At 33.0% G+C, this 23,309-nt stretch overlaps 3 protein-coding genes across 9 annotated transcripts; 2 read left to right on the top strand and 1 right to left on the bottom strand.

Moving 5' to 3' along the window:
* Window positions 2,615–6,434, top strand: LOC109347825 (hydroxyphenylpyruvate reductase-like). The gene is made up of 2 exons (XM_019587902.1): window positions 2,615–3,093; window positions 5,772–6,434. The coding sequence occupies exons 1-2, from the start codon at window positions 2,668–2,670 to the stop codon at window positions 6,288–6,290; spliced, it is 945 nt and encodes a 314-aa protein (XP_019443447.1). The 5' UTR covers window positions 2,615–2,667; the 3' UTR covers window positions 6,291–6,434.
* On the bottom strand, window positions 11,213–11,977 carry LOC109347824. Its single transcript, XM_019587901.1, has one exon. It carries the CDS (start codon window positions 11,868–11,870, stop codon window positions 11,373–11,375), a length of 498 nt encoding a protein of 165 aa, XP_019443446.1. The 5' UTR covers window positions 11,871–11,977; the 3' UTR covers window positions 11,213–11,372.
* LOC109347822 lies at window positions 13,943–21,527 on the top strand. 7 transcript variants are annotated; one of them, XM_019587898.1, is made up of 17 exons: window positions 13,945–14,217; window positions 15,925–16,318; window positions 16,404–16,581; window positions 16,707–16,846; window positions 16,920–18,147; window positions 18,245–18,345; window positions 18,454–18,598; window positions 19,035–19,103; window positions 19,191–19,236; window positions 19,337–19,401; window positions 19,447–19,507; window positions 19,583–19,701; window positions 19,881–19,960; window positions 20,074–20,209; window positions 20,417–20,594; window positions 20,713–20,795; window positions 21,241–21,524. In XM_019587898.1, the coding sequence occupies exons 1-17, from the start codon at window positions 14,118–14,120 to the stop codon at window positions 21,373–21,375; spliced, it is 3,258 nt and encodes a 1,085-aa protein (XP_019443443.1). In that variant the 5' UTR covers window positions 13,945–14,117; the 3' UTR covers window positions 21,376–21,524. The 7 variants fall into 7 exon arrangements, 6 of the variants coding, with proteins under 6 accessions (XP_019443443.1, XP_019443441.1, XP_019443442.1 ...); XM_019587896.1 differs by having other exon boundaries at window positions 19,447–19,701; window positions 21,241–21,527; XM_019587897.1 differs by having other exon boundaries at window positions 19,337–19,507.

Genomic DNA, 23,309 nt, shown 5'->3' with positions numbered 1-23,309 from the left:
CTCTCACATAACCCTAATCCTCACGGCCAAAATTCCCCAAACATATCCCAAACACATTCCACAACATCACAAGTACACCAATCATCAACCAAACAACCACCAAATCCATCAAACACAATCAAAACCCCACGGCCCAAAACACAACCAAACAACATTCAAAACATCCGCAACAAATTTAATTCCAAAAGTCCCAAAAAGTAATTACCATCAAGAATGATCCAAAACAAAAACGTAATCCCCCTATAGGATTACATCAACATCTATTTGGTGGAGTTCCCAAGCTTTTGCTGCTACGGTTAGGATAGTATGCATCGTGACAATTTTATCAACTGGTGCAAATATCTCAGTGTAATTGACCCCTTCCACTTGATGATTGCCAAGGACAACCAATCTGGTTTTAAAGCGTTCAATCGTCCCATCAAAGTGATACTTAATGTGATAGACCTATTTGCATCCGAGAGCTTTCTTGTCAGGTGGCAAGTGTTGCATGGTCCAGGTGGTATTCTGTTCTAGAGCTTGGATCTCGACCTTCATGGCTTCTCTCCATCGAATATCTTTCACTGCCTCATGAAAGTAAAATGGTTCTTTTTCTACAGTAATAGCTGCAAGAAAGTGTCTATGTGGCAGAGAAAATTTATCATAGCTTATATAATGTGTTATAGGATATGGTGTACCTGAAGAATGTGATAAAGTTGGTGAACAAGTGGGAGGACTCAATTTATGAATTGTGTTTGTAACATATCCTTGCAACTGAGTACATAGATGTTTGTCACGACAACCTCGTCCTAGTGGCACATTTGGCATGATAATAGTGCCTTCTATATTAGCTTCTTAAGTATGAGGCATTTTTGGTGAGTTTGGTGGAACATTTGGCATGACAATAGCATCTTCTACATTAGCTTCGTCAATATGAGGCATGTCTGGTGAGTTTGGTGTAAAAGATATATAATTATTATATTCTTGTGTTGTAAATTTTTTGGTTAATGAGTAATCATTTCCTTACTCCCATTTTATTTCTATGGTTGAATGGGAGAGATTAATTTTTGTCTTTTTATTTTTCGTTCTCCAAAATCTTTCTTCCCATAATCTTTCATTCAAGATATAGTTTTTGAGACACAAGCAGGTTCATAAACCTACTTTTGTTGCTAGAAAAAGATCTACCTACACACAATAGTGTTGAAGTCATTTACAACCCAAGTTTCTATTTTTTATTTTTTTTCATTTAGAATTTAGAGGCTTTGGATTTGACATTTATTGAAGGGTGGTAACTTTAAGGTTAAAAAGATTTTGTTGCATGATCCATTTTTAAGGTATGGATGAATTGTGGTTTTTCCTAGTCCAAGAAAATTGGAATGCTATCATTGATTTCTCTCATTAATGTTTAAAGAGTCAAAAGTTGTTTTTCCATCACAACAATTAAGTATTTATCTAACCGGTTGAGATTGACTACAAATAACAGTTGTAATGTTATATTTAATTAACAAAACATTAATATTTAAGTCTTCCTTAATCGTTTGGCCTATAATTTTTTTTATATTTTTCCTTCTTCCTCCAGGAATTGAATTGACATTCAATTGGTCTATTCTTCTTATGAGAGATTTGCATTACTTTTCTGGAAAGCACAATGTTTTGTTTGGTTGAGAAAATAAATTGAGAAGAAATAAATATATGAGAAAGATGTGTGATTTTTTATATTGTTTGCTATCAGTAAAGGAAAAAAGAAAGAGAAGAGGGAGTGAGAAGAGAGAAATGATATTATATTTTAAAAGAAATAGATATCTTTAAAATAAAAAGTATTTGTTGAAAATAAATGATTTTAAAATGTCATATTAGTCATTGTAAACAATTCAACCCTCTATACTCAACTTTATCTCCATGTTTGGTAAGAAGGAATTTCTCTGGGTCCTATATTCATTTTACCGGTCAACCTCTTCTCTCTTCTATCAAATTTCTCTTTCTTCATCTTCTTTCCATTCTTTCTCTCTAGAACTAAATGAAGACTTAAGGTACCATTTTATCATATTTTACTCAAAAGAGTTATTCAAACTTTCTTTCTAATCTTATTTTCTATAATATATTCATTCATCCAACACAATATTCTAACATCCTACATTGACTCTATTATCTTTTTTACTTTTAGTGTCTAATATTCACATATAACAACATTATATGTCTTATAATTGTGTGGTCCTTAAGTTTTAGTGAGACATTTATAATACTTAAAGCACTCCTCATCATTTGTATGATTATGATAGACCCAAAATACTTAAAACAAAGATTTGTGATATAATATAATCCACACCAAAATTTATTCACTTATTAATCTTATATCTTATATACTTTGTCTTATCTTACTGCAAATATTATACTCTCACATAAATATGTAATAAGAAAAAGAGAATAAAATATCTTCGTATAAAGAGATAAGTTATTTCCTACGGCTACTAAAATTGTGACATTGTCCTATTTAGCTATTTTATACAAAAATATTTCTAAAACTAAACAAAACAGTACACATGTCATATTTTCATATAAAAAACAAGTCAAAGAAAAAACAATAAAACAAGGGTTAGTTGAGAGAATAATATTTGGCTTGTATCACTTTCTGAATCAATCACAATAAACGCAATTCCCAATCACGAAACCCTAATTCCTCGAACTCCAACAATGGCAGGATCCATTGGAGTACTCCTTGTAGCACAAGTCATGCCCTACCTCGAACAACAACTCAACACTCGCTACCAACTCTTCCGAATCTGGGACTATCCTCAAACAACCCACCTTTTCGCCAACCACGCCGCCACAATCCGCGCGGTGGTGGGTGGCGCTAACGGCGGCGCCGACGCGGAGCTGATCGACGCTCTGCCGAAGCTGGAGATCGTTTCGACATTCAGCGTGGGAATGGATAAGATTGATTTGGAAAAGTGTAAGGAGAAAGGGATCAGAGTGTGTAATACTCCTGATGTGTTGACTGATGAGGTTGCTGATTTGAGTATTGGGTTGATTCTTGCGGTTTTGAGGAGGATTTGTGATTGTGATCGTTTTGTTAGGAGTGGGAATTGGAAACTGGGAGATTATAAATTAACCACTAAGGTATGTAATACTCAACATTCTGTTTTGCACAATTGTGTTGTTCCAATTGTAAATTTTTATATATAACCCAGTGTTTTAAATTGTGATGGTGGTCGTGATTGCGGTAACGTTTGCGGTTACTGTGATTGTGGTCATTGTCCATTGCAATGTGGATTGTGGCTGTTGCGGTGTGAATTGTTTTGTGATTAACAAAATATTTTTGAATTTGATGCGGTCTAATGCTGTTCAAATGTGACCCGATGCGCTAGAGTTGCGGCCCAATATGGCCGCATCATTGTGATTCGAAGTCACATCGCAATTATGGTGTGATGCGGATGTGGTGGTTATCGGAACCACAATATTACGGCCGCATTAGGTGATGTGGTCCACAATTTAAATCAAGAATCGGTGATTTCAATTGCAGTTGTGATCAAGGTTGTGTTTACCGCAATTGTGGTAAATTGAGGGAAAATGTGGTCAATGTCATCATAATTGCAGTGTCATTTTCAGTTGCGATGCCATTGCGGAGACATCTGAAACCACAATATTACGGTTACAATTGCAGTCGCAGAGTGTAATTTAATACATCGTTTATAACATATGTAAATATGTTTGACTTTGGTATGATAGATGTTAAAGTAGGGCTATGTTTCGTAAAACTACGTGTTAAGCTAGTTGAAGGCTTATATGCTTTTACTAGAAAACTGGGAGTCTAGGAGCTGATAAGTTAGCGGTGAGTTAGAATTGTTTGGTAAGATTAGTTGATAGGTGTAAAATGTCATAAGCCCCTATAGCTTGTGTCCCATAAGCTATCTCAAGTAGTTTATCAAATATGAACTTATAAGTTACTAATTGCTTAATGAAATAAGCCCACTTGTCAAACACCACAAGCTGGCTTATTTTCAGTCAAATAAGCTAGTTGGCTTGCTTATAAGCTACCTCGTGGTCTTGTCGAATGCGCTAGAATATTTCAATAATATGCTATATGTTGTAATCAATTATAATAGAATCTATTTTTGTTTGGGTAAATTTGTTTAAAAGTGATTTTAACCCAATATTTTTCGTTTGAATTGTGTAAAAGTATCACATTTTACATAGTAAATTACATAGAGTTATAAGGGAAATGGGAAGAGAGTTATGGGGGAAGCAAATAATCTACAACAACTGGTCGGTAAATACTCTGAAAAAGATAATCTAGCAACTAATCCTTTGAGCATTGCTAGATTAGGTTTTTCTCACACCTATATATCAATCAAGGTAGATTATTTCATTAACAGATTTTCAGAAACAAAAAAGAAAGTTGTTCATGATGACAATCTAGCTTAAGCACATATGCACTTAGTCTAGGGGCATGTTTGCAAGTTGTGTTTTGGAGGGGAAGGAATGAAGAGACCAGGCTTCAAAGTCATCTCACGAGTATATTTCCTGACTCCTAAACCTTTCCCTTCCCTCCATTACCTTCTAAGACTCAACTCGCAAACATACCCAAAGAATATATTTTCCAATTGTGATGGTGGAAATTATATGTAAAAGTTAGTTCCATATCATTATATTCCATACGCCAAAATGGAGAAAGAAGAAAGTTAGGGGTATTGGATGAAATGTAATGGAACTCATTCCACCAGCTTTCATTTCATTCCATTCCATCAAATTCAAACAATCTAAAAAATGGAATCTATTATCATTTTTTTCTAACTCTGCTCCCTTCTGTCAATCCAACCACTGTTTCAGCGTCTCTATATTTTGTAAGTACTCATCATATTAGTCCTTAATCAGTCAGATAGGTCCCTTGATTCAGGAGTATTTCTGATGGTGTTTATACTTATAGTTTCAGAGGTTTAACTTTAAATTTCTTAATATCAGGGACTGATAATATATCTGTCTTAGAAATGCTGGTTTTGTCATAATGCAAAAAAATTAATGATAGTAAAATGTGATTTTGGAAAAGATAAAAGAGACCAATTAGAGATTACATCACATTCTAGCCTCTCACCCATTTGCTCTGTTATTCTTTTTATTCATAAAGGTGATAGTCATTCACTTATGCAGGGTCCAAATCCATGGGTTCTTTTTAGTCTTGAGCAGTATATTTTGAAGACTGCCAAATGCATTTTTACTACTTAATAATCCTTATCATCCCTCTGCATATACAAGGAATCAATAATCCTTATCTTATTATCATCATCTCTGAAACTCTTGTTCTTCTTTTGTCAAGACAAAATCCCTCCTGTACTTATATTACTACAATTAATATGAACATAGCTATGTGCAACTATGATGCTTTTCTCTTCATCACCTCTCTTTGAAGAGATATAGATACTGTATACCTTACAATTTTATGACAATCACTCTATCAGAATGGTTCTGAAAAACAAAATATATAATTGAACACCAATGATCTATCATCATAAGGTGTATGATATGTTTTTTTTTATACTATCAAGGGTATCTCATCACCTTATGGGTAAGGAACTAATCCTTTTCGGAGTGTGTGATTGCCCCTCCCAACAACTGTCGCTCTCAGGAATCAAACTCATGACCTTTTGGTCAACCTGAGGATCTAGCGGGACCTTACACTACTAGACCAACGCCTTGTTGGTGTATGATTTGTTTAATGCTAGATGCATATTCTCTCTCTTAGTATCCCCTCCTTTATTTCAACAGAAAATTAAATTTTACATTGTTAATCTTTCTTCCAGTTCTCCGGGAAAACAGTTGGCATTATTGGGCTGGGAAGGATTGGCTCAGCAGTTGCAAAAAGAGCTGAAGGATTTAACTGTTCAATAAGTTACTACTCTAGAACTGAAAAACAAGATTCAAAATACAAGTACTACCCAAGTGTTGTTGAGCTAGCCTCCAACTGCCATATACTGGTTGTTGCTTGCCCGCTTACGGACGAAACACATCACATCATCAACCGGGAGGTCATCAACGCGCTCGGTCCAAAGGGTGTCCTGATCAACATTGGGCGTGGTAAGCATGTTGATGAACTGGAGTTGGTCTCTGCGCTGCTTGAAGGTCGATTGGGTGGTGCTGGTTTAGATGTGTTTGAAAACGAGCCTCATGTCCCAGAAGAGCTATTTGGGTTGGAAAATGTTGTCTTGTTGCCTCATGTTGGAAGCGGCACGGTAGAAACTCGAACCGCCATGGCTGACCTTGTCCTCGGAAACCTGGAGGCTCACTTCCTAGGGAAACCTTTGCTAACTCCTTGGATTTAGCTTATGCTGTCTTAGAACTATCAATGTAAGATTTATTTGCCTGTATTCAGTGACATTACCATTAATTAATAATTTTTTCAGATGTGGAAAATTGATGATTGTGTGACTTTGTTGATTTGTATATATTGGTTTCAATGTTGATGGTAAAGGCACTCTTCTGCCAAACTCTAGTAATTTTCTAATGGATTATTTTGTGATATATATATTATTTCATTATGTTATGCTCAAATTTTATTGCTTAGGCAGAGGGAGAAAGGTTTATGAGTTATTAATATTGTATCGTTCATCAAACCGGTCAGGGTACTGGTATATTGTTATAGTGGTTTAACCTGTGGTTTACTAATTAAACCGCATACCAAAATAAATAAAAAATCAATATTTTTTATTTTCATTAAAAAAATAATTTTAAATAAAAACAAGTCAGTATGACCGATACGGTTCAATTAAAAACCAAACAGTATGATTGGTTTTAGTCGGTTTTGATGGGTATGATTGAATGATCAGCATATTATTGTATCGTACTAGTATTGGAATCAGTTTACTGGTTCAAGTGGCCGATATGAAAGAGTTTTAACAAAACTGGTTTTATGTAACTGGTTTGCCAAATATAAAAATGTCTTTATTGTTTTTTTTAAATATATTATTTTTCCTCTATTACTTATATATAAAATAGCGTTTTGATAGTGGCGACATTTTATTAATTTTATATTAATATATTATTTTAATAACAGTTATAGAACTAAAATTTTGAAAATAAGATACTAAAATTAATTACGAGCAATAATAATAGATTAATTTTAGAAATAATAATGTAAGTTGAAAATATAAATTATTCATGAGAGATAATCGGATAAAATTAAAATTGGTACGCCAAAGTTCATTCAATATAATGAGGAATTTCATTTGTGTTTATATAGTAATTGTTTAATTAAATTGGTACGCTGAAGTTTTTTCAATACGTTTTTTTTTATCGATATTGATTGAATTAAACAATATCAAACACGAGATCCTATTGATTGAACTTAACAATATTCATAAACATTCTTAATAAAGTATTATTGTTAACAATGAACTAATAGTTTTCAAAAATTTAAAGGATAATATAAGATATTTCTGAAAACAATATTCGGACACATTCTAAAATCATGTATCATTACAATGTATATATCTCTAAGGGCTTTAACTTCTAAGGCTTTACAATGGCATCATTATGAAGAATGGAATCTTCTTTTCTAAAAAGAACCTTGTTCTATATTTTTATCTGATATTAAATAATATAAAAATATTAATTTATATTTTATAATTTATTTATTAAATATTATTTTGATTGGTCTAAGATATAAATTATGAAACCAATAAAAATAGAGGATCTTCATTCCATCCGGAAAGCCCAATTCCTTCATGAGTCAAAGGCAACAAAAAAAAAATATCATTCACAACAACACCAGCTTTTTTTTGAAGTCCATCTTAATTTATCTCTTACATAATATATGAACATATTTAACAAATCTTAAATTATCTCTTAAATAATCAATGAAATATTTGAATATCAAATAATATCTCTCATATTATAATAGTTTAAATTATCTGGAAACAAAACTCTTGTGACTTCATAATCACCTTATATTTTTAATATTTGTTAGTTTAATATCTGTATCATATCTTTCTTATCAAATTTACAATAATAGTTTTACCATAAGGGATAACTAAATCATATTCTTGATCTTATTATTCTTTACATTTTACTCACTCACCCACTCGTTACTCTATTACTCTCACCATGCTCTTTCTACCCATTCTTCTTTCAGTTTCTTGTTCGTGTTTCAATGCATCTACTTGGAAATTTCTATGTGCAAGAGTGTTTTAATATCTTAGAAAACCCATATTACATTAGTTTTTGATTAAAACCCATAATTATATCTTATGTTAGTTTAAATTATCTAAAAATATTCCCCATGATTTCTTAATCTCCTTATATTTTATTTTTTAATATGTGTTTCATCTAATTATGATTCAAATATTTTTTTTCTTATTCATATCTTATAAAACTCTTACAGTATATATAGAATTAAGTATCATATATTTTTCACAACAATAACATAGGGCATAACTAATCTATATTCTTAACTTCGATATTCTTTACACTATTTCTTACAAATCCCCTCATTACTCCATTACCCTCACCCTATTCATTCTTCTTTCAATTTCTTGGTCCTGTTTCAATTCATCCCCTTCAAAAATTCTGAATCTCAATGTGTAAGAAGTGTTTTAATAGCATTGCCCATGGTGCATGTACAATCCTCTTTACTATATTATTATTTGTGAGTGGTTACATAATAATGTATTATATCCCTCATAGTATATTTATTTACATATTCGGATTTCTTATCATTATTGCTATAATTCTTCTCCTTTTGCCATTGATTCTTGAATGTTATGAACAACAACATCAAGTTAGAGTACATGCACTTATAGATATAGAGCAACCTCCAATAATTAGAGTACACTTTGAAGGTGAATGGGCTCAAAGACAACCACATACATCAACACCACAACTTGAAGTTCCAATCTTACCAATAATATCTCACTTTAAAGTTGAAAATACATTGATAGGTGAATGTGTTATTTGCATGGAGGAGTTTAAGAATGGAGATAGTGTTCAACCTTTTGGAGTTTGTGTCCATGAATTTCATTCCTCTTGCATCCAACTTTGGTTGAACAATGGGAAAACTACATGTCCTATTTGCCACAAAAATTTGACAAGACAAGGAGGAAGATAGATTTTGAGGATAGGATGTTTTTTGTTGCACTTATGTAATCCAATACCGATTTTACCGAAAATTTATTTATTAAGTTCAGGAAAAACGATTTTTTCAGTTAATAATGGTTTGATATAAAATGTGTCTATTTGTGGATCAAATTCTAGATAATTATTATTTCGAACTATAACGCGGATCTTATTTTTTCAAATGTCATTTTTTTAGGAAGTTTCATTTTTTAGTTCATTTTTTGCTTTGTTTTCTAACTCAATTTGTTTAAACATCCATGTTATATCTATTACTATATTTGTGGGTTGTTATTATGACCAAACATTGGTGATAGTCTTCATTGTATGATTTTTAATAATGCTATTAATGTTTCACCTAATCATGTCATTGTTGGTTGCAATTTGGATTAATTGCCTATGTGGTTGTAGTTGCAGTTTTTCTAGTTTAATTATTGCTCAATTAATTTCTTGTTTTAACACCAATTAGCAAGTATAGCATTCAAATACATTGAGTGTTTTTTAACTAAATTACCCCATTGATTGTTTGAAAGTGAACACACAATAATGTACTCAAAGTTACACTAATAAAAACCCAACATATATCACTTGTAATGATTAGTGATTACCTTTCTAACATGAGTTTAGTGATCAAGTGGGTTCTCATGAGATTAATCTCCCACATAATGGCCTTCTTAGGCTGTTGCATAATGAAGCTAGAGTTGTTACTCTTGTAAGAATTATAGGTTGTTTCTAGGATTTAAAGACAACCTCTGGGTCACAAGATAGGCAAACTCACCTCTAGGTCATGGTTCAAAATTTCAATGTTTGTTGAGTACACTCAAATATGAAAAAAAGTTTCACATTGGATAGGATGTAATGAATAGTAGAGTTTATAAGTGATGACACATATAGAATCATAGACCAAGTTTTGGTTCAAGATATAATATCACACTTGTTAGTGGACTTTACTATTCTCATGGCCCTAGGGCAAAGAGACCCTCCTCGTCGATAGACCTCCTATGTTAGTCCTCGTAGTAGTAAGAGAATCGAAAATTAGGTTGGGAAATGGTGAATCAAAGGAGCTTAATTAAGTGTAGGTGTGATAGATTAGAGAAAGATTCTTAGATGTCTTCAATGAGTTGAAATTCCATATTAGATAAGATGAGATGAGTTGCAGTGTTTATATGCAATATGGCAAAACCTATTAAACACTACCATAAGATTTTGATTTAAGATGTGATATTTTACCTATATCTAATGACAGATAACAGTGTCTATGTTTTTAACAAAATAAATAATGGAACTACTAGCTAATTATTGGAATTAAGTTATGATATTTGTTTTAATCTGTAAACAAAGTGGGAGAAAAGATAGGTTTTATAGAATGTATTATGTTGGGTATGTACAAGACATTCATTATCTCATGTTTTGATGTTATAGCAATCACTGATTATGATTTCATGTTCGAATGATTTGCTTGAACTGTGCAGACAAATAGACATAATGCAAATCAATATCTTAACTCTCAAGGCTACTATGCAAAACAAATAAATGATGATTGAGTATTTGAGTGAATAATCACTCTTATCTCTACAAATCTCAAAAAATAATTCATCCAACTAAAAGTTTTCACATTATTTGTTAGAATAACATCATAGTAAATAAGAATAGGAAGAACACCTGAAAGTCATTGGTTGATCTTCAACCCTTTTCTTTAAGGAATCTTCCTCTTTGTTGATTCCATGCTATACTTGTCCTTTGATTTTGCAACTATTTACTGTTAATAAATATAGACATTTAAATTAAAAACCCCTAAACCATATATGCTTACATTTTACTAACTGAATTTTCATCCAAAATAATATCCAAGTTAGTCAAGTATTAAATTGTTAATGCAACACAGCGATTGGTCCAGTAGTAATGTAAGGTCAAAACCAAAATAATAAAAAATTCAATTTATGAGAGAAACAATTACTACACATCACGAAAAGAAGAGTTAATTCGTGAGAGGATTGGTAGTACAAAAAATTATTAATTCCTTCTATGGTACTTCTACAACAAAGGAAAATTCAATTGATCTTTAAAGGAATAAATCTGCAAAATCTAAATGGCTTACAAACTTAAGAGAAAATACCCATAATAATAATACACTTCAAAACATGAACATTACACATTTTTCCACAATTTTTTTTGCAATAGTACTAAATTATAACCACAATTTAAAACATTATACAGAACTATCACAAAGTTACAGTCATTAAAAACAAGCACAAAAATTTCACCATTTTCATACAAGCACAAAGATTTCACAGTTTTCATACAAAACCTTCAACTAAATTAGGTTTCTTCTCTTTATCATCGTCATCATCTTCAACAACGTCATCATCTTTGATCCCTAACCCTTTCAACTCATCAACACATGATTCTCCTCCTTCTCCTAACTTCACTCCTCTTCCTTCACCCACAACCACCACCTCATCCTCAACCTCCCCTCCGCCACCGCCACCGCCACCGACAACCTTGACTTCGTCACCGCCACTTTCACATCCTTTCTCTACGCCGCATGGTCCCGGCGGTGGTTTAATTTCCGGTTCGATTCCGATAAGAACGTCAGATGCGTCCTCTCCGGGCGACGGATTGTTGAGACAATCGGAATCGTCGTCGGAGAAGATGTGTTTGACGGCGGTTGCTGCTTTAAGAAAGGCTTGGTGGATTGATTCCGGTGGAAGAGCGCAATCTTCGAGACCTGCGTCTTCTAGACGGGGTGGAAGAATGCGATGTAGTAGGTCAGAACGTTGTTCTGTTGATTCCATCAGATTTTGATTTTGAAATTGATTTTGAAATTGTGAACCCTAATTCCTAAATTGCATTATCCACTTATGATTAGAAAAGAATGATTCTATTATGAGAGAGGTGAGAAATAGATTGAGGCGGTGATGTACGACACGTCACCTTTATATGTGGGCTTCAGCAAGTTGGGCCTTTCTTTCTACTGCATTACCAATTTTTTATTCAGGAATTAATTTTTTTCTGGATCTATTCTTCCAATAATTATCATTCACGAGAATCTCAGAATCTAACAAGACTTTACATTACTAAATCAACACTTTATTAATCTTCTCAACATAGTTTGAATTATTGTACCAATTTAATTCCTCACCTATCTTATAATAAATATAAATTATATTAAGTAACTACCATAGTATCACTAAAGTGATATATTATTATGACAATGACAAACTATAACAGTCAATATAGATTTAGCTGCACATATCATTTTTTTCTAAATAGATTTGGCGCACCACTTTTTTATTTAAAGCAACATTTTAATTTGACACTGATGTGTAATAATAATTTGTTTATTTAAAAGTAGTTTTTTTACTTTTTTTCTAGTCAATTGATAAAAAAGTAGTTTGTTATTTTTTTTTAAGGAAAATGATAATTTTTAATAAGGAAGTCTGTAGTTTTTGAAGTTATTTTCTGTGAAGTTAATTTAACTAGTATCATAGCTATAAGAGATCTTAATCAGTCATATATCAATTTACCTTTCAAGATTTTAAAATTTAACATTGATTTTTATGCGATATATTAATATTATTTCAACTAGTCAAAATAATAAATAATAATGACTTAATAAGGTAGTTATTATCTAATAATTAATTATCTAAATAATAAATAAATAATCAAAAGAAAAATGATATATTCTCATACTAATCATCCTACTCACAAAAAAGTGACATGCGTCACAAGATAATATTTCATTCAAATGATTGATTTACAAGTGACGTATATCATTTTTTTATAAATAAGAAATTTAGTAAAAGGATATAATGTTACTCTAATAAAAAACACAATTAGACAAATAATGAATAAATAAATAAAATATTACACCCATCTCTATAATATAACAAATTTTACTGTTAGTTTAGTTCCACTTCAATACAAGTAACTTCCCTTTACATTTACAATAAGCTAGGAATAGACTCTTAATTAATTTGATCTTTCCAAAATTCATTACTTATAAAATGTTACATACAATTTGAACAATTCAAATAAAATAAATTTGTTCATAAAATTAAAATTAAAAAAATATTAAACATTTGATTCTTATGATGGATACTACTTAAGAGTAACAATCACTCATGACAAAGACATTAACCTTAACCTAAACATGTGTTAGGAGGATTATTTAAAAGTATTTCTTTGCCTACCAAATTAGAATTTTGTTGTTTCTCCCAAATTAGAATTGAATCAATAGAATGTCTTAATTATCCTTTTACTTTATTTTATCATCTCAAATAATTGAAAAACACCATTTTAATTTCTATTTTGTTTTTTATTCTCTTTCATTTCATCACCATTAAATCCCCTTATATAATAACTTCAATTTATAGTTAATATTCTTTTTAGACGTGATGCATAATTTATTCTCACAAACATCCTATTATAAGATTAGAACTAATATTATGAATTTATCTATCTCATTATCAAATTGGAAGAATTTCCGCATGAGATTTAATCAATTAAACCATTTTGTTTTGTCACTAAGATCAAATGATATCGTATACTATTAATAATTATTTATAAATATATTATAGTTGTCTCATCTCCATATCAACACCTATTAAGTTTGTTTGAATTTTCATAGTGCTCAATTGTGTCGACTTTTTATCGGTAGGCGAAATGTAAATATTTTATTGTAAGTGAAACTCAAATCTAACTTTTTTTTTTTTTTTTTTTATGCATTTAATATATCACGCTAAATGTTTTTGCACTATTGATAGATCCTGGTTTATCATTCATATAAATTATAAATTTAGTTGATAAATATAAATGATGATTTGATTTTGACATTGTATATGATTATGTTATTAACTTCTAGAAAAATGAAACCACAAACACAAACAACACCATTATTACAAATCTCAATCTTTCTATTTCTATTTCTCAAATTTCCCTTTAATTCATTACTCTGAATCAATTTTCGTTTATCCCAATCGTAAGATCCCATACATCGCAGTGTGATGAATGATTTGAATTGATCAATTTGAAGAAATAGCATGGCGAATCAGGTTACTGTGAGAGACCTTGTTGAAGAAGCTAAGAAACGCATTATCATCCTCATCGTATGCGTTGTTGGTCTCTCATATCTCATGTCTTGTAAGTGTTTCACTTCATTTCTCTAAAAAAAATTCATTTTTTGTTTTGTTTTTAATCTTGTATAGTTATTTGACTCTATAATTGTCTGTTGTTGAATTGAAATTGTGAAGCATTCAGATTCATTTTGATGTGTGTTGTTGCTTTATGGATTAGTTATCTGTTTTAAGTTTAAAACCACTGTTACTAGGTTCATAGGAAAAGAAAGTTGTAATGATGATGATTTTCGTACTACCAAGAGTATCTGTCATCTTTTAGGTAAGGAACTAATCCCTTTTGATTTGTGTAATTACCTCTCCCAACAAGTGCCCCTCCTAGTAATTGAACCATTGACATTTTTGGTCGTTTTGGGATCTAGTGGGGCCTTACACCACTAGACCAATGTGAATAATTGTATAGTTTGCATATCAGATGTTGATGTTTTTTACACGCAGCGTGATTGTTATTAATGTGTGGCTATCTGTGCATCGAGTGGTAAGATAAAATGATGTAGCATTTATCATGTGAACTTACTATTGTGGTGGAGGTTTGTTGGACTCTGTCTTGTGGTTCAATAGTGGTTTGGAATATTATTTCCATATGTCTTCGGCTGTGTGTTAGAAATGTCCCACAGGATGGAGTTAGTAGTTGACGCCCTTCATGTTAGTTTCAATTCATATAAGCAGCCAGCTTTTTATGTCTGAGTGAGTTATTCTATCTATCAAAGATCCTTCTTTGTCTATGGCTAGGGTCAGTCCCATATGATCTGCTTTGACTTTCTCGAATAGTGTCGGCCTTAACCAACGACTCTCATGCAAGCCACACAATGTTCCTAGGGAGGACCTGATCCTTTCCTCGATCTTCCTATTTAGTTCCTCCTGTTCAAGCTGTTAATCTCACAATGGCCCTCCAACATTTCTTCCTATCGTGTCTGTCACTACAGTTGCACATCCCCAGATAAAAGATCACTGCCATTGTGATTTGGTCGTCACAACTCACTAGGGACACAAACATAAAGTACTATTCCATATCCTAAAAGTCATTGATCCTTAGCATCTCAGGTAAAAAAGGGTTGCCCAGTGCGCGAGGCTCCCACCTAGCGAGGTCTGAGGTGGGTAGATGTACACAACCTTACCATCACAAACAAAAGATTGTTTCCATGATTTGAACCCATGACTTCTAGGTTACAAGGCAAGCAACCTTATCATTGCGCTGAGGCTCGTTGTCTTCTTAGCTTCTCGGGTGCCCCATCTTAATTCAGCTTATATAAATTTTATAGCAAACTGGTAAGGAAAGTAAGTAAAATGCGGTTGAATCTGTCCAGGATTTGGCATTTTTTAATTGTTTTTTTAAGTAACCCCCTTGCAGATTCATTTTAATTCAAAAGCTTTTCCATTTTTCTCAAGTATGAATAGAGGCAAAGGCAAAACAACTAAAGTTCCTAAATGTTACAAAACTGTTTGATCTTTAATGGAACCAAACCAGCACTCCATTTTGGTTTAGTTTCATCACTTTGATAAGCTTGGTTTGGTTCCTTGAACACACTCTTACATTTGTGTTCATTTGGAAATGAGAAATTTTATTGATATAGACTCATGTCACCAAGCTAGTGTCAGATTCCTGAACATCTACAAAACTATGTACAGAAAGAGGTTGACAATTGTTAATTTATAGCTTCATTTCATTTTTAGGTCATGTTTTCTGGTTTAATTTCTTTTGCATTCATTTCAGTGACAAGCTCATCGGTTTGGGTCAACTTACCAGCTGCAGCTTCCTTAATTATCACTCTCCGCTATGTATCACTAGATTTTAAAATGAAGAGAAAAGCTGCTACATATAACAATAAGGCAAGCTCCACCAATGTTCAGTCTTCGAAGAAGCTTCCTGAAAACCCTAAAGTTGTTGCAAAGTTTGAATGGAGAGAAAAAGTGAATTCTCCTGTTGTTGAGGATGCAATTGATCACTTCACCAGACATCTAGTTTCTGAATGGGTGACAGACCTGTGGTACTCTCGCTTAACTCCTGACAAAGAGGGCCCCGAAGAGTTGGTTCAACTGATAAATGGTGTTGTTGGCGAAATTTCAGGACGCATGAGAAATATAAATTTGATTGATTTTTTGATAAGGTTCTTTGTTTCATTTTCTGTCTATGATTTGTCCTTATTTTGGACTTTTAAATGATAGATTGGGGAATTAATTTTTTTGGTTCAGGGATCTTATTAATCTCATCTGCACACATTTGGAGCTTTTTCGTGCTGCTCGCTCAAAGATTGAAAAACAACATAAAGGTTCATTAACAATTGAATGTCGAGATACAGAACTAAAACTTGTCTTGGCTGCTGAAAACAAATTGCATCCTGCTTTATTCTCTGCTGAAGCTGAGCATAAGGTTTTTCACTATTGTTTTCTATGCATGCTTTGAATAATTAAGGATTTTGTCTTCCATGGGCCGTGATTTTGTTATTTTAATTTTTAATTTTGGGTTGTAATGCTGTGTGTATTCTTAATTTGCAGGTTTTGCAACATCTGATGAGTGGTCTTATGTCTGTCACTTTCAAATCTGAAGATTTGCAGTGTTCTTTCCTTCGATATACTGTCAGGGAGCTTCTTGCATGTACTGTAATAAGGCCTATCCTAAACCTAGCCAATCCAAGGTAGCTGCTTTCTTCCATTTTGCTATATTTTTTTATGTGAGTTGTTCTCAAATTCCCTGTTTTCTGCTGTCAGATTTATCAATGAAAGAATTGAATCTGTAGTAGTTAATAAGACCAAGGTTAATAGGGGGGCTGCTGCAGCTCCAGAGGCATCCAACACTAAAGTAGATGAGTTGCAGATTCCACCCGACCATTTTTCCGAGTGTTTAGATCCTTCTACTGGTGTTGAACTTGTGCAGCTAAGAAATGGTCAATCAAAAAATGCAAAAAAGTCATCTGCAGGAAATAATGCCAATGACAATTTTACTAAAGATCCATTACTTGCAATTGATGCCCGATCTTCCCGTTCATGGACATCATTGCCTGCAAACTCCCATGCTAATGATGATCAAGATATTCAACGGCATCACTCAGGAGGAGAATGGGGAGATATCTTAGATGTCATCTCTCGCAGAAAGACCCAAGCCCTTGCTCCAGAACATTTTGAGAACATGTGGACAAAGGGGAAAAATTACAAGACAAAGGATGGTGGCAAACACTCAAATGAGCAAGTCCCACCGCATCCTGTCGTAGGAAAATCACTAATGGTAGATCATATGAAGGATACTGGACCCAAGGAAAAAGATAGAACTTCCAAGCTTAATCCCTCTATTGGAAGCCTCATCAATTCTGGACCCAGCAATCAGTTTACCGTTAAAAATGCAGCCTTCCGTGCGGACAAGGATGGATCGAGTTCTCCAGTTACCTTATATAAAGATGATGAGCAGAACGACATGCATACACAGATGGGTGAATCAGAGAACAGTACTTCTTGTACTTCTGAAGATGATGAAGCTAATACTGTCACTGGTCTTGATTCCCCTGTAACTAAGGTTTGGGATGGAAGAGCTAATAGAAAACAGTCTGTTGCGTATGTTCATCACCCACTTGAAAATTTTGATAATCATGGTACAAATAAGAGGAATAAGGGCCGCCCTCGCTATCCGAGACTACCCAGAACCCAATCTGGCAGTAGAAGGTCTAGGCCAAGTGGTCATGACATACATAAATGGCAGGAAGTTGAGAGAACAAGGTTTTTATCTGGAGATGGTCAAGACATACTTAGTTCTTCAAGATCACATGTAAATTCTGAGGACTCTAGTGATGATGATGATACTGAAAGTTCGGGTAGAATTTATAGTGGAGCAACAGCCTCCTCTTCTGCATCATCTATTTTTTCTAAATCAGATTCTCATAGTTTGGCTGTTAATCCCCTGAAAAGTTCTTCAGTATTAGATTCTTTTTTCAGGTTGAAATGTGAGGTACTTATGATGGTCCTCTTAGTTCATTTAATAAATAAATAATTAGCTCATATACTAATATGTTGATATATTATAAAACGTTAATTTAATGCTGCAGGTCTTAGGTGCAAATATCGTGAAGAGTGGTTCAAGAACATTTGCTGTTTACTCCATATCTGTAACAGATGTAAACAATAACACCTGGTCAATTAAAAGAAGGTGTTGAGGCTTCTGTTATATCTTTGATCGATGTTCTCAATAATATTGTTGATAATCTCTTCATGTTTTTCTTCTTTCTTTAGCTTACCTTACTCTTTATATTTTAAGGTTTCGTCATTTTGAGGAGCTACATCGACGCCTGAAAGAGTTCCCTGAGTATAATCTTCATTTGCCTCCAAAGCATTTTCTGTCAACAGGTTTAGATATAGCAGTCATTCAAGAGCGATGTGGGTTGCTGGATAGATATTTGAAGGTTGACTTGACTCACTTTTTTGGGTTAAAGATACATTTCTTTTGTTCAATACCAGTAATGAGGCATTTTAACACGGTTTTGGAGAACTTGTGGCTTCTCCTTTTCTAACATCTGTTCACATTATTGCTCAAGGCATAATTCTATGCTACCTACTTGTTTCGTTGGATAATTGGTAGATTTGCATTATTAACGAAATGGTTTCATTTGCTAATTAATCATTTTATTTCTTAATAACTCCTTAGTGAAGGAAAAAATTATTTGGTTTTAGTACCGTGGTAGAACCAGAATCAAAATTTTGTTAACCGCAGGATATATATTGGAAATGAGTGCGCCTCTATTTTAAGATTTCATTTGTAGTTTAGCATTGTTTTTCTCTGCTAACAATATGCATTGACTCCTCCAATATTTAATTGACTTGCGGTTTATTGGTCCTCAGCAACTTATGCAGATGCCAGCAGTTTCAGAATCAATTGAAGTATGGGACTTTCTGAGTGTTGACTCCCAGGTCTGCTTTCTTGCCAAACAGTTTCCTCCTCTCTTTTGCAGAAGTTTTTTAAAATCATTTGGCTTATCTCTTATCATTTTATTGCAGACATACATATTCTCGAATTCATTTTCTATCATGGAAAGATTATCAGGTGACTCATTGTTGATGGAAAATATTGGACATGCATAAATTTTTTCTTTCCCTCCTTTTGACTTCTTTTGCATTTCTGTGTTTATTGGGAACTTCTCTAGTTGGCCTGGATGCTAAGCCATCTGAGAAGACTAAAATCAGTTCCAAATTTTCTGCACCTGCAACTGACAGTTTTGCCTCTCAAAGAGATAACTATAGCTCTGAAAGTAAAGAGGCTGTTTTGAGAATGAGAAATAATGTTGTAGCTGATGGATTAAGGTCTAAACTAAATGGTATGCCTCTTTCTCTACCAAAAACGAATGCAGAGGAACCTAGAAAGTCATTGGACAATTCTGTTTGTAATACAGATAAAACATGGAAGAGTGCACCTGCTCCCAGTAACTTGGAGAAGACAGTGAAAGGAAGGGATAGTTTAGATGAGGTGTCTGGTTTATACCATGATACTTCTGATACTTTTCCAACAGAGGTGATGAAGACAAATCTAAATCTGTAGTTCTTGATTCATTTTTACTCAATATATGAACTATGTAACTTTTATTATTCCATTATGCCATTTAACAGAGAAATTTGATTATCAATAGGTTTCTTAGATTATTATATGCATGATGGCATCTTGGTTCTGATTACTATAGTTCTTCCATGCAGTGGGTGCCACCAAATTTGAGTATACCAATACTTGATCTGGTTGATGTTATCTTCAATCTTCAAGATGGTGGATGGATTAGGTAATTTGTAAGATACTTAGGTGGTATTATTTCATCTTAATCATAAATTGTCTGATTTTAAGTTCGACTGGTACTCAGATCTGCTTACAATGCATGCGTTCTGTACATTATAGGCGGCAGGCTTTTTGGGTTGCTAAACAAGTCTTACAATTAGGAATGGGCGATGCCTTTGATGATTGGTTAATAGAGAAAATCCAGCTTCTCCGTAAGGGGTCAGTGGTTGCTTCAGGGGTCGAGCGAGTTGAGCAAGTAATCTTCTCAATTTTGTTAAATTTGTGATCTTCTCAATTTTTTCTTTGATCAAATGATATTTATATTCCTTATATTATACAACGCTGATAATCTCTCCTGGAAATAATACAGTTATAATTAGAATGATGGAGCAGAATGATGTGTACAGCGATTAGATTAGTTATGATGTATACTGATCAGATATTGTGACTACGACTTTAATAGATACTCTGGCCTGATGGAATATTCCTAACCAAGCATCCAAATCGACAACCACCACCTTCTAGTCCATCTCAGAGCTCACCTCAAAGCCATCAATCTACAGTATCTTCCCCAAGGGTAGATGATGTACAGCAGCAGGAGGCAGATCGGCGTGCCAAGTTTGTCTATGAGCTAATGATTGGTGACTCTTGTTATACTGCTCTCTTTCATCTTCAAATTGAGACTATTAAATATCTTATACTTAATTCTAATGAAAACGAAGTTAGTTATACTTAACCCTCCAACCCCCTTCCATGTAGATCAAGCACCACCAGCAATTGTAGGTCTTGTTGGTAAGAAGGAGTATGAGCAGTGTGCTAGGGATCTATATTTTTTTCTTCAGGTAATTTCTATAGTTTTATCCAAAGAAGCTTTGTGTTCACCTATTAATTTTCTGGTGTTATTCCTAATTGTAACATTACCTCTTCATCAATTAATTTTTCCCATTATAAATCAAAATATTGATCTATTTTAAATATTGAGCCATGGATGATTACTTTTTTTGGGGTATAACAAAAGGTATTCACTTACCCTATAGGAACTAATCTCTTTTGGGATGCGTGACTGCCCATTCCAATAAGTGTCGCTCCTAGGAATCAATTCTTTGACTTTTTGGCTTATGTGGGGATCTAATATGGTCTTATATCACTAGACCAACGCTTTGTTGGTACGGTTGATTAAAATTTGCATCCTTCAAAATGCAAGAGTTTTATTGTGATGTAGCAATCTTATGTTTGGGTGACAAAAATGTATCATTGTTCCTTGAAATTTACCATTTTGTCTTGCAGTCATCTCTATGCTTGAAACAGCTAGCTTTTGACCTCCTTGAGCTGCTGCTATTGTCAGCATTTCCAGAACTAGATGATGTATTCAAACAAGTGCATGAAGAAAAGCACAAATTTGGTGAGTTTAGAACAAATTGAATAGTATAAATTTTTATCTGAGGCAAGGAGATTCAAAGGGGTGAATGTTATGTCTTCTAAATTGACATCTTTTGTGATTAAATTTTGCATCTTGATGGAACCATATTATACTTAGGTAGCTAGACATTTATATGATGGGAATGTTTTGTAAATGAACCTCCAAAAGATGTCAATAAAAATACCACTTGATTAAAAAAAATGAAAAATATATCACTTCTAACATATGAACTCAAATATCATCTTAGGTGTGACTTTGAAAAGTTTTACTTTGGAGACATTTGTTTTAAGTTATAAAATATTATCCCCAGGAATGAAGGATTGGGTATGATTTATTCCTATGTTTGTTACTAAGTTGTAAAAAAGAAGATTCTGGTGTAATAGACATTCTCAGGCAAATGTTTTACCCATGATAAGTGTTTTTTATTCCCATGAGCACCAACAAATATCAAATGCCTCCTCTGGCATCAAGAAAACATCGGTCTAGTAATGTAAGACCCTGCTAAATCCCCAGAATGACTGAAAGTTAAGGGTTCGATTTCTGGGAGCCGCTTTTATTGGCAGGGACCATCACACCCATAAAAGAATTATATTGTCATACATTAATTACTTAGATTATTTCTTTTTGAAATTGTAAATAAAAATAATAACTTAAATAGATATTATTCGGGTGATATTTTAGAGAATGCATTATATGTAACACCATTAACAATTACCTTAATAGATGTATTACCTCACAATTAAAAAGGAGAGATGAGGGAATTGTTAATTTAAAGACATAAATGGTATTTTATTGGATGAATAAAGGATAAGACAGAATTATAAAACAATTAGAAAAATCAATCCATTAAGCGGATTCAATTTTTTTTATATATATAACTAAAAGGATATTCCTATACTATAGGTAAGAAATTAATCAATTTCAAAGTGGATGGATACTCCTCCAAACAAGTTGACTTTTTGGTCTATATAAATATCGAGTGAAACTTACACCACTAGAATAAACACATTGTTGATAAATAGACTTAATTAGATGAATAAGAGAGAATAAGGATAGAAGGGATTCTTGATAGAAATTATAATTTGGAAGTTTTTGCATTCGACATTGACACAATGTTGATCTTCAAGAAAGTGGTAAAGTAATTAGGAAGTTGCTAAGATTCAAATAAAAAATAAAAGGAAATAACATTGAGTTTCATTATCAGAATTGTAGCTTAATATAAATTGTTGCACATTTTTCATGGAACTAACACAGTTGAATTAATGAAGCAGCATAAGCAGATCATGATGAAAATCAAATGCAAAAATGTAACCTTATGCACATAATTATTAGCCATACAGAGCAATATGAATTTTTTACAAGATCAGTATTCAGAACAAGAACATCATGTAAATCTAGCTACTTGCTACCTATGATGCATGTATACAAAAAAATGGCTATCATACCCAATATCCAGTATGAGTAGCCATTTGATACAAACGGGTAGTCACCTAATGCCAACTTGATTAGTAGGTCTAGAACCTCATATAACTTCGCTAAAACCTTATATAGAAAGAACATTAGAAAGATCAAATTTAGCTTACAGTTTAATTACTAGATGTTATATTTCTATACAAAATATTAGTCCTGTACTCATACCTTAAATGTTTGTTTGCGAGTTGAGTTTTAAAGGGGAATGAATAGAAAGGAAAGTCTTTCAAGTCATCTCAGTAGTGATATTTGATAATCCTCAAACTTTCACTTTCCGTCTAAAGTTCAACTCGCAAACAGACTCTAAGAAATTGTCAGGAACAACACTCACACTCTCATGCATCTGATACATGATTTGTATCAGATTATCAGCATTACATATCCTCTTCTGATTCACACATTGATAATGATTATTTATAAGCATAACTCATTGCAACAGAAAAACAAAAACTCTTGTATGCCTAAA

Source organism: Lupinus angustifolius, chromosome LG05, assembly GCF_001865875.1.
Source record: "Lupinus angustifolius cultivar Tanjil chromosome LG05, LupAngTanjil_v1.0, whole genome shotgun sequence".
In the NCBI taxonomy this organism is placed as follows: Eukaryota; Viridiplantae; Streptophyta; class Magnoliopsida; order Fabales; family Fabaceae; genus Lupinus; species Lupinus angustifolius.
This window is presented reverse-complemented; position numbering and strand designations above follow the sequence as displayed.

Coding starts and splice junctions, on each gene's coding strand:
- LOC109347825 (XM_019587902.1), top strand. CDS start 2,668: ATGGCAGGATCCATTGGAGTACTCCTTGTAGCACAAGTCATGCCCTAC. Junction 3,094..5,771: donor ATTATAAATTAACCACTAAG/GTATGTAATACT, acceptor TCTTTCTTCCAG/TTCTCCGGGAAAACAGTTGG.
- LOC109347822 (XM_019587895.1), top strand. CDS start 14,118: ATGGCGAATCAGGTTACTGTGAGAGACCTTGTTGAAGAAGCTAAGAAA. Junction 16,847..16,919: donor CTAAACCTAGCCAATCCAAG/GTAGCTGCTTTC, acceptor TTCTGCTGTCAG/ATTTATCAATGAAAGAATTG. Junction 18,599..19,034: donor TGCTGGATAGATATTTGAAG/GTTGACTTGACT, acceptor ATTGGTCCTCAG/CAACTTATGCAGATGCCAGC.
- LOC109347824 (XM_019587901.1), bottom strand. CDS start 11,870: ATGGAATCAACAGAACAACGTTCTGACCTACTACATCGCATTCTTCCA.